The 12,147-nt window shown below is 48.1% G+C and overlaps 1 protein-coding gene across 1 annotated transcript; it reads right to left on the bottom strand.

Annotated features, from left to right (window-relative positions):
• Positions 1–8,122: 8,122 nt before the first annotated feature.
• On the bottom strand, positions 8,123–11,850 carry LOC124674054. Its single transcript, XM_047210088.1, has 6 exons — positions 11,099–11,850; positions 9,976–10,139; positions 9,563–9,795; positions 9,290–9,489; positions 8,664–8,789; positions 8,123–8,567 (listed from the first exon to the last, which is right to left on the bottom strand). The coding sequence occupies exons 1-6, from the start codon at positions 11,843–11,845 to the stop codon at positions 8,469–8,471; spliced, it is 1,569 nt and encodes a 522-aa protein (XP_047066044.1). The 5' UTR covers positions 11,846–11,850; the 3' UTR covers positions 8,123–8,468.
• Between the last annotated feature and the right edge of the window lie 297 nt (positions 11,851–12,147).

The raw sequence follows: 12,147 nt of genomic DNA, 5'->3' as shown, positions 1-12,147 counted from the left end.
GTCGTCACTGCTCACCTCTCCGGGACGCCATTTCCAAGCTCCCCTCAAGTTCCTCCGCCCAGGTTCTCGCTCTCGCCGCCGACAAAAAATCAAGCTTTTTTCTCCGCCGCCCACCTTGTGCGCTCGTGGCCGCCTCCTTCCTTTGCCCGCCGGTTCGGCTGCTTCGCGTTGAAGCTACCCCACCTCCCATCCTCTCCGCAGGTGCAGTACGTCGTTGTCGGGTCTCCGTTTCTCCCCACTCCTCCTCTCCTTGCCTTGCTCAGCGAACGGAGGAGCGGACGATGCCGCGCGCGACGGGACGGGAGGGACAGAGTGCTCCCGCGCGAAGTGGCTTCTGGCTTCAAGCTAGTCCTCATCGCGCCGCCTCCTACAAGTCCTGGATGCTCGTGCGCGAGCCCGGCCTTGTCACGTTGCTGCTGGCGCGGGAGCTGCTCACGCGCTCCGCCTCGGCCGCGGCGGGCTGGAAGAAGCAGCGCATAGAATAATGTCGCCGTCCAAGGCGAAGACGGCGAGGGTGCACGCGCTGTCCGCTTTGGTGGCGGACGCCGACGACGCGCTCTTGCTGCTCGACCTGCCTGATTGGCGCTGGACCGCATGCTAGAGGAGCTGTTCCCAGTGTCGCTTGCCGCTATGGCATGCATCTGGTGGGGCTCAGAGACAGCTGCTCCATGGTCAGCCTCTGGGCACGCCACGGCGGAAATGGGGTCGCGGCGGAGAGCTGGCCGAGACAAACGTTCGTGGTGCGTCGACTGGTCACGCCATCAGAAAAATTGCCTGACGCCATCTCGCGTACCAGCGACGCCGTGGGCGGGGTGAGCTCGTGGAACAAAAATTGGATGTGGCCACGTCGGTGGTCGTACAATACGCCGGTGAAACGCTCTCCTAGGCTGACATGCTGGTGTCTGCCAGAAGTCGCCGCGGACAGGTGCAACACGGCCGTGCGGCCCGGCATGCTGTTCTTGGGTGGCGGCGGTTCACGACGGAGTAGAAGGCGGCCGGTAAAGAGGAATTTCGTCGGAGCAGCTTGCCAGCACAGCGGAAGCCACTGCGGTGGTGGGCAGCGCCGCTGCTGCGCGGAAGACTCGCCTGGCATCGCTGGAATAAGAAAAAGAGAAGAGAAGGTAGGGAAGTGGAGGCGATGGGAGAGATGAACTGAGAAAGGAGATGGAGAAAAAGCACGTCCCGAGAATCCCGTGTCGCTGTCCAGGGAATCTCGTGCAGTGTGACTGCCTGTATGCCATGTCTGCTGTAAGCAAATGCAAGACTAGTGCACAAGTGAATTCCTCTGACTTTTCTTTTCTCCGGATCTCAAAGCAACATGCTGCTCTGAACCGTAACGATTACTTCCTCACCCATACTTGTGTGTACAAAGTTATTTCCGTAAAATCCTAAATTTCTAGAAAAAACTAAAATCTTCCTGCTTTCGTATTTTAATTGCTAGAACATTTTCCCACGATGATTCTGATATATTATACGTTTTTTTCCGACGTCGTATGCAAAAGTTAATGCGGTTTTACCATTTTTCAAACTTTTTTTGCAAAAAAAATTGAAATTCAAATTTGTTAATTTTCCCTAATAGTAGGTTGCGTAACATACAGGAATCTCAAAAGATTTTTATTTTTTGAATTTTCTATCATTTTCTTTTCTATTTTACAGTGTAAAAAAGGCGATCCACGGGGGGAGGGGGGTGGAGGTGCGTGGGGAGCAGAAAAAGCTTTTACACCGGTTCGTGCGGAGAACCGGTACTAAAGGGTTGGCGTCAGCCGCGAACCCTTTTGCACCGGTTCGTGTTACGAATCGGTGCAAAAGCTCTTTGGAGCAAAAACCAAAGCCCTTGTTTCTACTAGTGCCAGGAAGGTTCGACTCGCATGCACTAGTTGGTTTCGTTCCTTCCTCTCTTTTTTATTTCCGGTTTTTAGGTTCTGCTAGTTTTTCTCCTCAGGTTTCTGGTTTTGCCACTCGGTTTTTCTGAACTTTTTAAGTTTTGAAAATTTTAAATTTTTTAACATTTTTTCAAGTTTGTACTCTTTACGGTTTGAACTGTTTTCGAATCTGAACATTTTCCATTTTTGAACATTTTTTTAATCTGAACAATTTTTATGTTCGAACATATTCAGTTTTGAACTTTTTCATATTTGAACTATTTTGAATTTCAACAATTTTTAAATTGAATATTTTTGAATTTAAACATTTTTATTTTGAATAATCTTTAATTTGAACATTTTCTAGTTTGAACAATTTTCATATTGAACTTTTTCGAATTTCAACAATTTTTAAATTTAAACATTTCTAAAATCTAAACGAAACATGAAAAGAACGAGTGAAGCTTTACGTGGGTGACAGGTTTTAATACGTAGTGTATGAACATGGGCCGCGCCCATGTTAGAGCATCCCCACTCGTCTCCCCGAAGAGCCCCCCGAGCGACGTTTTTCTCATTCAGACGGCGAAATTCGGCTCCTCGAGCAGGCCGCTCGCTACCGCTAGCCTGCTACGCCTCCATCCGGTGTCGCCGTCCCCGTCATTGACCTCGAGGAGTCCGACGACGAGTGGTACAAGCCCTCGCCGTCCCCGCCTTGCAACAGCGGCCGGTGGGGAGACCCCGGCCAAGGCAGCAGCCATGCGGCGTCGGCGCCGCCGCAGTTCGACGACAACGGCTCCGACAATGATGGCGGCGACGGCGACATGGACTACACGGTGTTCTACCGCCATTTCGGCATGTAGAGCGCCGTGTTTTAATATTTACAGTTATATTCCCCTGGCCGAATTCGAAATATATTCAAATTCGGCCTCTACGTATGAACTTCGTCCTCTATATAGTAAATATCATTAAAGTTAGTCTAAATTCAATCGATTTTTGCCGTATTTCGTTAAGTTTTCGTTTTTCAGAATTAAATCGCCGTCTACGACTGGGATCGCGGCTGGGAAACTGGCCCTCCCCACGCCATTTTTTCGTCCAATCCGGACGAAATTAACCCCGGATTTCGGCGTGGGGAGGCCAAACGAGTGGAGATGCTCTTAGATCGGAACACCTGATTCCTTAAGCGGCGCCGAACACAAACACCGCTTAAGGCCTCGTTTGGTGCCAGTGATTTCAGAAGTGTTTGGGCCGGTTTTGAGGTGTTTTTTAGGGCTTGATCAAAACAACCAAAAACACCTCAAAACACGTATGGCCTGTTCGGTAGGCCGGTTTTGGCCTGTGTAGGCCCGATGAAACCCATCTAAACCCGTCGGGTTGGGGAAAACACCCTAAAAACACGGCGAAACCTATTCACCGCCTATTGCGGGGACGTATCTAGGACATCGCATAGGCGCCGTCGTTCTTGGGCTGGCCCTTTTACTCCTCCGCCTCGTTTTCTTGCCAGCGTGGAATCCGGTTTTTGTATTTTCGGGCGCTTTTTGTGTTTTCTGCTGGTTTCTGGTGTCTGCTATTTTTTCGTTTGCTTTCAGTTTTTTTCGGTTTCTGCTGGTTTCTGGTGTCTGCTATTTTTTTCGTTTGGTTTCAGTTTTTTTCGGTTTCTGCTGTTTTTTTATATTTTACCCAGCTAGTTTTTTGAACTTTTTAAAAAATCTGAATATTTTTAAATTTTGAATATTTTTAAATTTTGAACGTTTTCAAGTTATGAACATTTTTAAAATTTTGAATATTTTTTTGAATTTTGAACATTGTTCAATTTTGAACATTTTAAAATTTTAACTTTTTCAGTCATGATTTTTTTTTATTTTTGAACATTTTTAAATTTTGAACTATTTTTTAATTCACCCATTTTCTAAATGAGAACATATCTAAATTTAAACATTTTTTCGGAATTTGAACAATTTTCAAATTTCAAAGTTTTTAAAAAATCGGAAAAAACGAAAACCGGCAAGGAAGTCAGGTACGACTGATGGTCTGAAACAGGGAACAACCAAAATCTCATGTCACGGACGAAATATGGGCCTCGCCCATTTGAAAATTCCTTACGCGGCCTTGAAGTGTTTCTCCGCTTAAAGCGATAGTGTCCCCTCAAAACACTCCTCAAAACACACAAAAACACTGGCACCAAACTAGACCTAAAGCGTTGCATAGTGGCTCTGCCACCGGTCTGTGAACCGCGCTTGGTTTTGGCTCGGGATTTCATCGGCGTCCACCTCCCGGGTCGTCTACTCAGCAGCTAGCACGTCATCAGGCATCAGCGGCGGCTTTCGATGCGTGTCTCGCATCGCCTCAACGACACGACACCTACACACGGACTAGGTCAAGGCGAGGACGGCGGACTGATCACGCCAGGCCAGTTTACTCTCCTGCAACTGCAAAGCTCACTGCAAGGTTCCTCGTACGGTCAGAATGACAAGACGTTCCGAGGAGAAAACGGCTAGAAACTTTCACGAATAGATGACTCGTGCAACCTTTACCTTACTTTTCTTATGCACTACTTTCATTTTTCTCTTACATCGCCTAAATTGCACGCAAGTCACACCCCAAATCAAATGAACCAGTTTTCTTAGGGCGTTTTTACGTTTCTTTTGTACAACCTCCGTTCGGGAAATAAGTGAGACAACAAACAAGTCAACAACTTTTTTTAGATACATTAATGCAAAACTGAGTAGGTGCACTTTCCATTAAGTTTTCAAACAGCCAACCTACCTATAAAGCACTAGGCAGCTCCTCCTTACCACACCATCACTGCTTCACACCTCATGTCGCGCACCAGACTCCAGAGATCATGGCCACCATGTACTTCCGCCCGCCCCTGCTCCTCCTCCTCGTCCTCCTGCTGTCATCTTCTTCTCTCCTGTTCCGTGGCAACTCCTCCGGTGACCGGGAAGCGCTGCTGGCGTTCAAGGAGGGGCTATCCGACCACTCAGGCTCGCTGGTCTCGTGGAACAGCACAAACGCGGACTTCTGCCAGTGGGCCGGCGTCATCTGCACCCGTCGGCACCCAGGCAGGGTGTCGTCCCTGAGCCTGCCCTCCAGAGGCCTCACGGGCAGCATCTCTCCGGCGATCGGCAACCTCACCTTCCTCCGGACGCTCCAGCTCGGTTCCAACATGCTGTCCGGGGAGATACCACGTACCGTCGGCGGGCTACGCCGTCTGCGCCACCTCGACTTATCCAACAACTCCATCCGCGGTGAGATTCCTGAGGAGCTCTGCAACTGTTCCAGCCTTGTGACCATGACCCTGAGTAAGAACCAGCTGCAGGGGGAGATCCCTGCTGCGCTTGGGTCGCTCTCTCATCTGCAACTCTTCTATCTTACCACCAACAAGGTGGTCGGAGGCATCCCAGCGTCGTTCGGTAACCTCTCATCGCTTGAGAGCCTATCTCTCTACGAGAACAGACTGCAGGGGAGCATCCCCGAGGGCCTTTCGCGCCTTGCCCGTCTCCAGTTCATCCAAGTGGCCAGGAACAATCTCTCGGGCACGATTCCACCACTCTTCTTCAACATGTCAGCTCTTCGGTACTTCGGTGTTGGGTCCAACAAACTGCAGGGCGGCATACCTCCTGATGCCGGCACCAATCTACCGGTCCTTGAAGAGCTTCATTTGGGCAATAATTCCCTGTCCGGGAGGATCCCAAGCTCCCTCGCCAACTCAACAAAGATCCAACTGCTAAGTCTGGCCCGTAACAACTTCCAAGGGAGGGTGGCCCCCGAGATAGGGAAGCTATGCCCTGTTCGTGTCGAGTTGGGGGCCAACATGCTGCAAGCTGACGATGCCGAAGGTTGGGAATTCCTGAGATTTTTCGCCAACTGCACCCGCCTCCAATTGCTAGATCTTGACGATAACAAGCTTGGAGGAGTCCTTCCAAGTTATGTTGCAAACTTTTCGAGACAGATCCAGTGGCTTAGCATGGCAGGAAACGGAATCACTGGGACGATCCCTCCAGGTATCGGAAACCTTGTCAACCTCACTGACCTAGAGCTAGCGGCGAACAAACTGCATGGTCCTATTCCAGAGGAGCTCGGAAGACTTACGAACCTGCAGACGTTGTTGCTGGAAGAGAATGACCTGTCGGGACATATACCATTGTCTTTCGGCAACCTCACACAGCTGCAGAGCTTTTCCTTGTCAAACAACAGAATTGGCGGGCCCATTCCCAAAAGCCTTGGAAACTTGCACAAGTTACCTAGCCTCAACTTATCCTCTAATATGCTTACTGGTCCTATCCCAGATGAGATCTTTAATCTTCCTTCATTGACAATCTTTCTATCTCTGTCCGGTAACTATTTGTCGGGTGCTCTTTCCCCACAAGTTGGAAAGCTAAAAAATATTGCAAGTTTGGATCTGTCAAAAAACAACTTGTCGGGAGAAATACCAAGTACACTGGGTGATTGTGCAAGCTTAGTGTACCTAGCTTTGGATGACAATTCCCTCACGGGGAGTATACCCCCATCAATTGGTAACTTGAGAGGCATGAGCAAACTAAATCTCACAAAGAATTTTCTGTCCGGCAGTATCCCAAGAGAGTTGGCCGAAATCAATGGCTTGCAACATCTATATCTGGCACAAAATAACCTATCTGGAGGCATTCCACAAGTTTTTCAGAACTCAAGTGCTATGATTGAACTAGATCTCTCACTTAACCATCTGGATGGTGAGGTGCCTTCTAGCGGTGTATTTGCTAACATGAGTGGATTCTCAGTAGTTGGTAACCATGAGCTTTGTGGTGGCATTCCTGAGCTGAAATTGCCTCCATGTCAGGTAAAGCCAAATAAGCAGAAACAGAAATTGCTGCTTAGTGTTCTTCTTCCAGTTGCCAGCGTTGCTATATGCTTATGTCTGGTGTTGGCTGCACTCTTTCTGTCCAAGCAGCGGAAAATAAAAATGGAGAAAACAGAAACTGCTGGCCTTCGCATGTTGGATGACAAGTATCCCAGAGTTTCATACATTGAAATATCTGAAGCTACAGATCGCTTTGCACCTGCCAATCTGATAGGCGCTGGAAAATATGGTTCTGTATATAAAGGAAACCTGTCTCTGCCATCGTTCAGAAATGGTGTTGTAGCTGTGAAAGTGTTCAATCCTCACCAAACTGGCTCTTCGAGAAGTTTCTTGGCAGAATGTATGGCTCTCAGACGAGTTAAACACCGGAACTTGGTAAATATTATCACCTCCTGCTCTAGCATTGACTCCAGAGGCAATGAATTCCGAGCTCTTGTGTTCGAGTTCATGCCTAACTTCAGCCTCAACAGATGGTTACATCCAGGAACAGATGGCCAGTGTCACAAGTTGAGTACTGTCCACCTGTTGGACATAGTGGTTGATGTTGCAGATGCGCTAGACTACCTTCACAACAATAGTCAGCCATCAGTAATCCACTGTGATCTCAAGCCTAGCAACATCCTTCTTGACAGTGACTGGACTGCTTATGTTGCCGACCTTGGGCTTTCGAAACTGGTTGGTGAGTCCACAGATCAATCCAGATTGAATTCTGGGAGCTCTATTGGGATAAGAGGAACTACAGGATATGTTGCTCCAGGTAGTTCCAGCATTCTCATCTCATAATTAATGTTGAATCTCCTTGAATGTTGCACACCTTCTGTAGCTTAGTGCTAAAAAATGTATCTCCGTGAAATCACTCTTGCAGAATATGGACTAGGAGGGCAAGTATCTGTTGCTGGTGATGCCTACAGCTTTGGAATTACTTTGCTAGAGATGTTCACAGGCAGGACACCAACTGATGATATGTTCAGAGAAGGGTTGAGTCTACACTTGTTCGCTGAGATGGCATATCCTGACAAGGTATCAGAAATCATCGACCCGACTCTGTTACAGATGCAGCCATATGAAAATGATGATGAAGGACTGGACAATGCATTGGCTTGCTTGGCTTCTGTTATAAGAATCGGCATCTTGTGCTCGAAGGACACCCCATCTGGGAGAATGAACATGAAAACTGCTGCCATTGAGCTACACAGAATCAGAGATCAACAGAATAATTTGTGAGCAAAATACCCAGGATATTTCTATTTCTGTGTCATTCTCTTTCAAATACATCTGTTGTAGTATCCATACCTGATGTAGTACTGTTGCATCACATACCTAACAGAAGTTTGAGATAGCCATACAGTAGTATGAATCTGTCAAGCAAAAATGGACACCGTCAGACATCCAAGGAAGCTGGGTAACTTTCATGCAGATCTAAGGTACATAACAGTGATCTTGTATATAACATTCTGGTACACATGACAATTATCTATTGTACATAGAGATATACAATCGTTTGCTCTTGGTTCCCGTATAACAAAAGGGAACATAAGAACGAAACTCAATGCTATTATAGCCATTGTGCGCTGTACAAGCCCTTTGTTCAATTCAAAACCTAAACTACGAGTGGCCCCACAAAATGCCATCCATCAAATGGGCCAATACATGCACCGACTTCTCTATACATCAAAGGACATGGGGTATCAATATTTCCATTTCCAAGTCCAGTTCTGTATGGGCAGCTGCTGAACACAAGCAAATGAACTCGCCGTCGAAGTAAATCAACGTTCTTCCCGCTGATTCCTGTTTGGGTCAGAAACCATGTCCATCATCATTTTCTCTGGAGAGTCTTCCCAGTTGCCAAAAGCTGCGAGATCAATCTGAAAGAAAAATAGGCGGGGAAGTTATGTACAGTTAGACACTTAAACAGTGGCGATACATTGCAGAGGAGGGTTCAAGTTTGTTCTGAGTAACACCTTTCTTCGCTGCCCTGAGAAAATGTCCTCTCGCTTCTTGTACACATCTTGTTGGTGCTTTGTTGTTTGTCCACCAAGTCCCCACACTTCAACATCAAGTATTGAGGCCACAACAGGTAAATAACCCTGCATTACAATAAATGGAGTAAAATTATAGTTTGCATTTTGGATCGAAGACTAGGCTCATGATGGATTTATCCGAGGCCACATGCTGCTGCTACCATAGCTTCCAGATTTTCAAAGGGAAAAGAGTGCCATGTAGTTGTTCCCTACCAAACCTAAACTTACATTTGGTCGTTCTCTCAAAAAAAAAAAAAACTAAACTTACATAACCTATAAGCCCACACGGCAACTGAGTGGGTTAACTGAAGAGTACAGAATCACCACTCAAGTGGAGATGGTCCATTTATCCCGTGGCTTCCTTTGGCATTACTATGGATTCTTTAAAGCACTTCTAGTAAATAAACTAAGTAATCAAACAACCCGTTGTTCAGAACCAACAAAGAGAGAAGGTTGCCTAGTTAACAAGATTATGAAGTACAGTAAAAATAACTGGACCTAACATAACGCGGATATAGAAATGATAAGGAAATATCTGGTGAGGGCAAGTAGATGTGAGAGTTAACCTGATTGGGAATGAGAGAACCATGTTGGTAAGTCTTGTCAACAGCGTGATGGCGAACTGTAACTTTAGAAAAGTCTTCATCTATAAAGATCCTCTCATTTCCAATTGATCCACCGAATGCTAGGCCAAGAGGCTTTGGCTTTGCCTCATAAGTCTTTAACTGAGTATGTAGGTGGCAATACATGATGTTCTTCTCCGTGCCTGCTAGGTTAGACAAACAGTAAGCTACCCCATGAGGTGTGACAAAGAAGGCAATAAGCAACAGAAGTCATACCAGATGGCAGAAGCATGCGGAAAATTGGATATGTGGCGCACAGGAACCCAGAGCTACCATAGAACGTGTCTTTGTTCTCAAATCCCTGCTCAGTTAATACACCAATTCCCCATCTTTGATCAGCATCAACATTCTCACCACCACCAAATGCTGAGAGTAGAATTAGCGCTGGCCCTTTGTACCCCTCAACACAAGACCAAAACCGGCTCAGACCTCTTCCGTGAGCCGATGACCTGCAAACATGTTGTAGACCAGGATCAACACATATCAAAATATAAGATAATAAAGTCATACAAAGAGTTCAATAGTGGCCTGATATCAATTAAACTTGCAACCTTAACAAGAAAACTAGCTTATAATGGTAATCACCATTACAAAAGACAAAAAAAAAGGGCAAGAAGCCAAGAAGTAACCTGTAAAGAAGGTCTTCTGTGTCCATTCCAATTACAGATGCTGACAAGAACTTCTCGCTCAGTGCGTTTCTGACACTGAGAGAGATTGCCCATGCCCTCCCACGTGTTAACAGATAAACATCAGAAGCATCAGAAGTTGTGTTACCAGCTGAAACAGATCTGCCCTGCTTGTAAGCAAAAAAAAACTCTAGTTAGACGAAAGATAAGCTTCATCGTTACAAAGTCGGAAGACATAAATCTAAGAAGCTGATGAAAGACATAAAGCTCCATTTTAGCAGCAAAGCAATGATGCTATGAACGTGTGATGAGATGTGCATCGCTGAAGCGTTTCACACTGTTAAGGGGTAAGCCTAGGCCTCCTCCAAAACAATGAAGCTAGTTATCAATTATATACCAAGCTCAAGAATCCGTGTCTAAATATCTTCCCACTCCCTACCTGAATTCCTAAGGCCTTGTTTGGCGCTAGAGTTTTAGCGGGGATTAGTGAGGATAATCAACAACAAACTCTAAATCCCCACTTATTCTAAATACATTTTATAGAATCTTGAGTATTGAGCGAGTTTAATCCCCGCTTATCCCCAAATCTTAGTATATTTTTCTCAATTCTCAATACTCTACCTCTATCTGGTGGATTGGGGATGAGGTTTTGTGGGGATTGAGTGACGCTAGCGGTTCACCCAATACTCTAGAGTATTATCCCCACTAACCCCCACAAACACTCCAGTACCAAACAAGGCCTAAGTGAGTTCTGAACAACCACATGTAAAGAAGAACAATCTGGTGTTCCTAGCAAGCAATCGGAATCAAACTGATGCAGAATTTTCTGGATAATTCCCTAAACAGGAATAACCAGACCTGATGATTATATAATGTGCAGACCCCTATGAACTAACTAAACAATGGCAATGTGACATCAAATTCCATTAATCTGTGTTGTATTATTACTATGAACTAACTAAACAAGTTCATTCGATCTGTATGTTCTATTAGGTGAACCAATAACTAAAACAATGGCGTTGTCACATAAACTTGCACTAATCAATGTTCTAAGTTCTAACTAACCAAAACGATTCGTTCAATATTTCACGATAACAAACTAAACTGCAGTACAATTGGGATGTACCTTGACTGGATCAGCCTGGCAGGAGCGGAACCTGTCCTGCACGTACCGCGAGAGGCAGCTGCCGAGCCCGGGGACAGTGGCGATGACCCAGGACGTGAACTCCTGCGCCGTGACCCCCTTCCCATCCGCAGCGCCGGAGACCTCCCAGCCCCAGACGCCCGCGTCGTCCGCGACGGCCCCGGCGGACACGAGCGCCGACAGCACGAGGCTCGACACGTCCGGGAGCAGCACGGGGTCCTCCCCCTTCTCCGCAGCCCCCCTCGGGGTCGGGGCGGAGCCGCTCCAGGCCATGGCCCAGCACATGGAGAGCAGCGCGGCGATCTCCGGCGGCGCGAGCTCGCCCACGACCTTCCCGTCGCCCTCGCCGTCGGGCTGGAAGCGCACGCCGCAGGGCGCCCCGGCCGCGGCGCAGGCGGCGGCGTAGACGCGGAGGAGGTGGGCCAGCGGGAGCGAGGCCCTCGCGCGCGCGCAGCAGGCGTTGAAGCCGGTGAGGAAGGCGGGCCAGTCGGCGGCGGGGGGGAAGAAGAGGGAGGCGATGGCGGGGCCGAGGGCGGCGAGGAGGTCGTGGAAGTGGTCCGGCGGGGAGTGGAAGGTGGCGGGCGGGAAGGCGAGGGTGTCGGGGAGGGAGGTGGAGTGGGAGGAGAAGACGGCGCGGAGGAGCGGGAGCGGGAGCGAGGCGGCGGCGAGGGACTCCTGCTCGCGCGCCTCCGCGGCGGCGGGGTTGTCGGTGGAGGAGGACGCGCCCATGGCTGGCTGGCTGGCTGATGAGGTGTTGCGGTGGTGGTGGAGTGGGGGATCGGGGAAGAAGGAAGAGGGGAGACGAGGAGGGCTCTTGGGGGCTGGAGGGGGCGGAGAAGGGAAGAGACGCGTGGCGGAATCGCGGGGTCCAGGAGTTGGATTGCTTGTCGCGGTAACTCAAATTTTGGTGATCTGGTTGGAGGCTTGGAGGGGGACGGCGAGCCGTCGACATGGGATTTTGCACGACGGTAGGAGATGACGGAGACGTCAGACACAGTGTAGTTTACGCCGGCCTGCACTGAAACCACCCG

Source organism: Lolium rigidum, chromosome 7 (assembly GCF_022539505.1).
Source record: "Lolium rigidum isolate FL_2022 chromosome 7, APGP_CSIRO_Lrig_0.1, whole genome shotgun sequence".
NCBI lineage: Eukaryota > Viridiplantae > Streptophyta > Magnoliopsida > Poales > Poaceae > Lolium > Lolium rigidum.
Note: the sequence above shows the minus strand (reverse complement) of the source record. Positions and strands in the feature narration are given on the sequence as shown.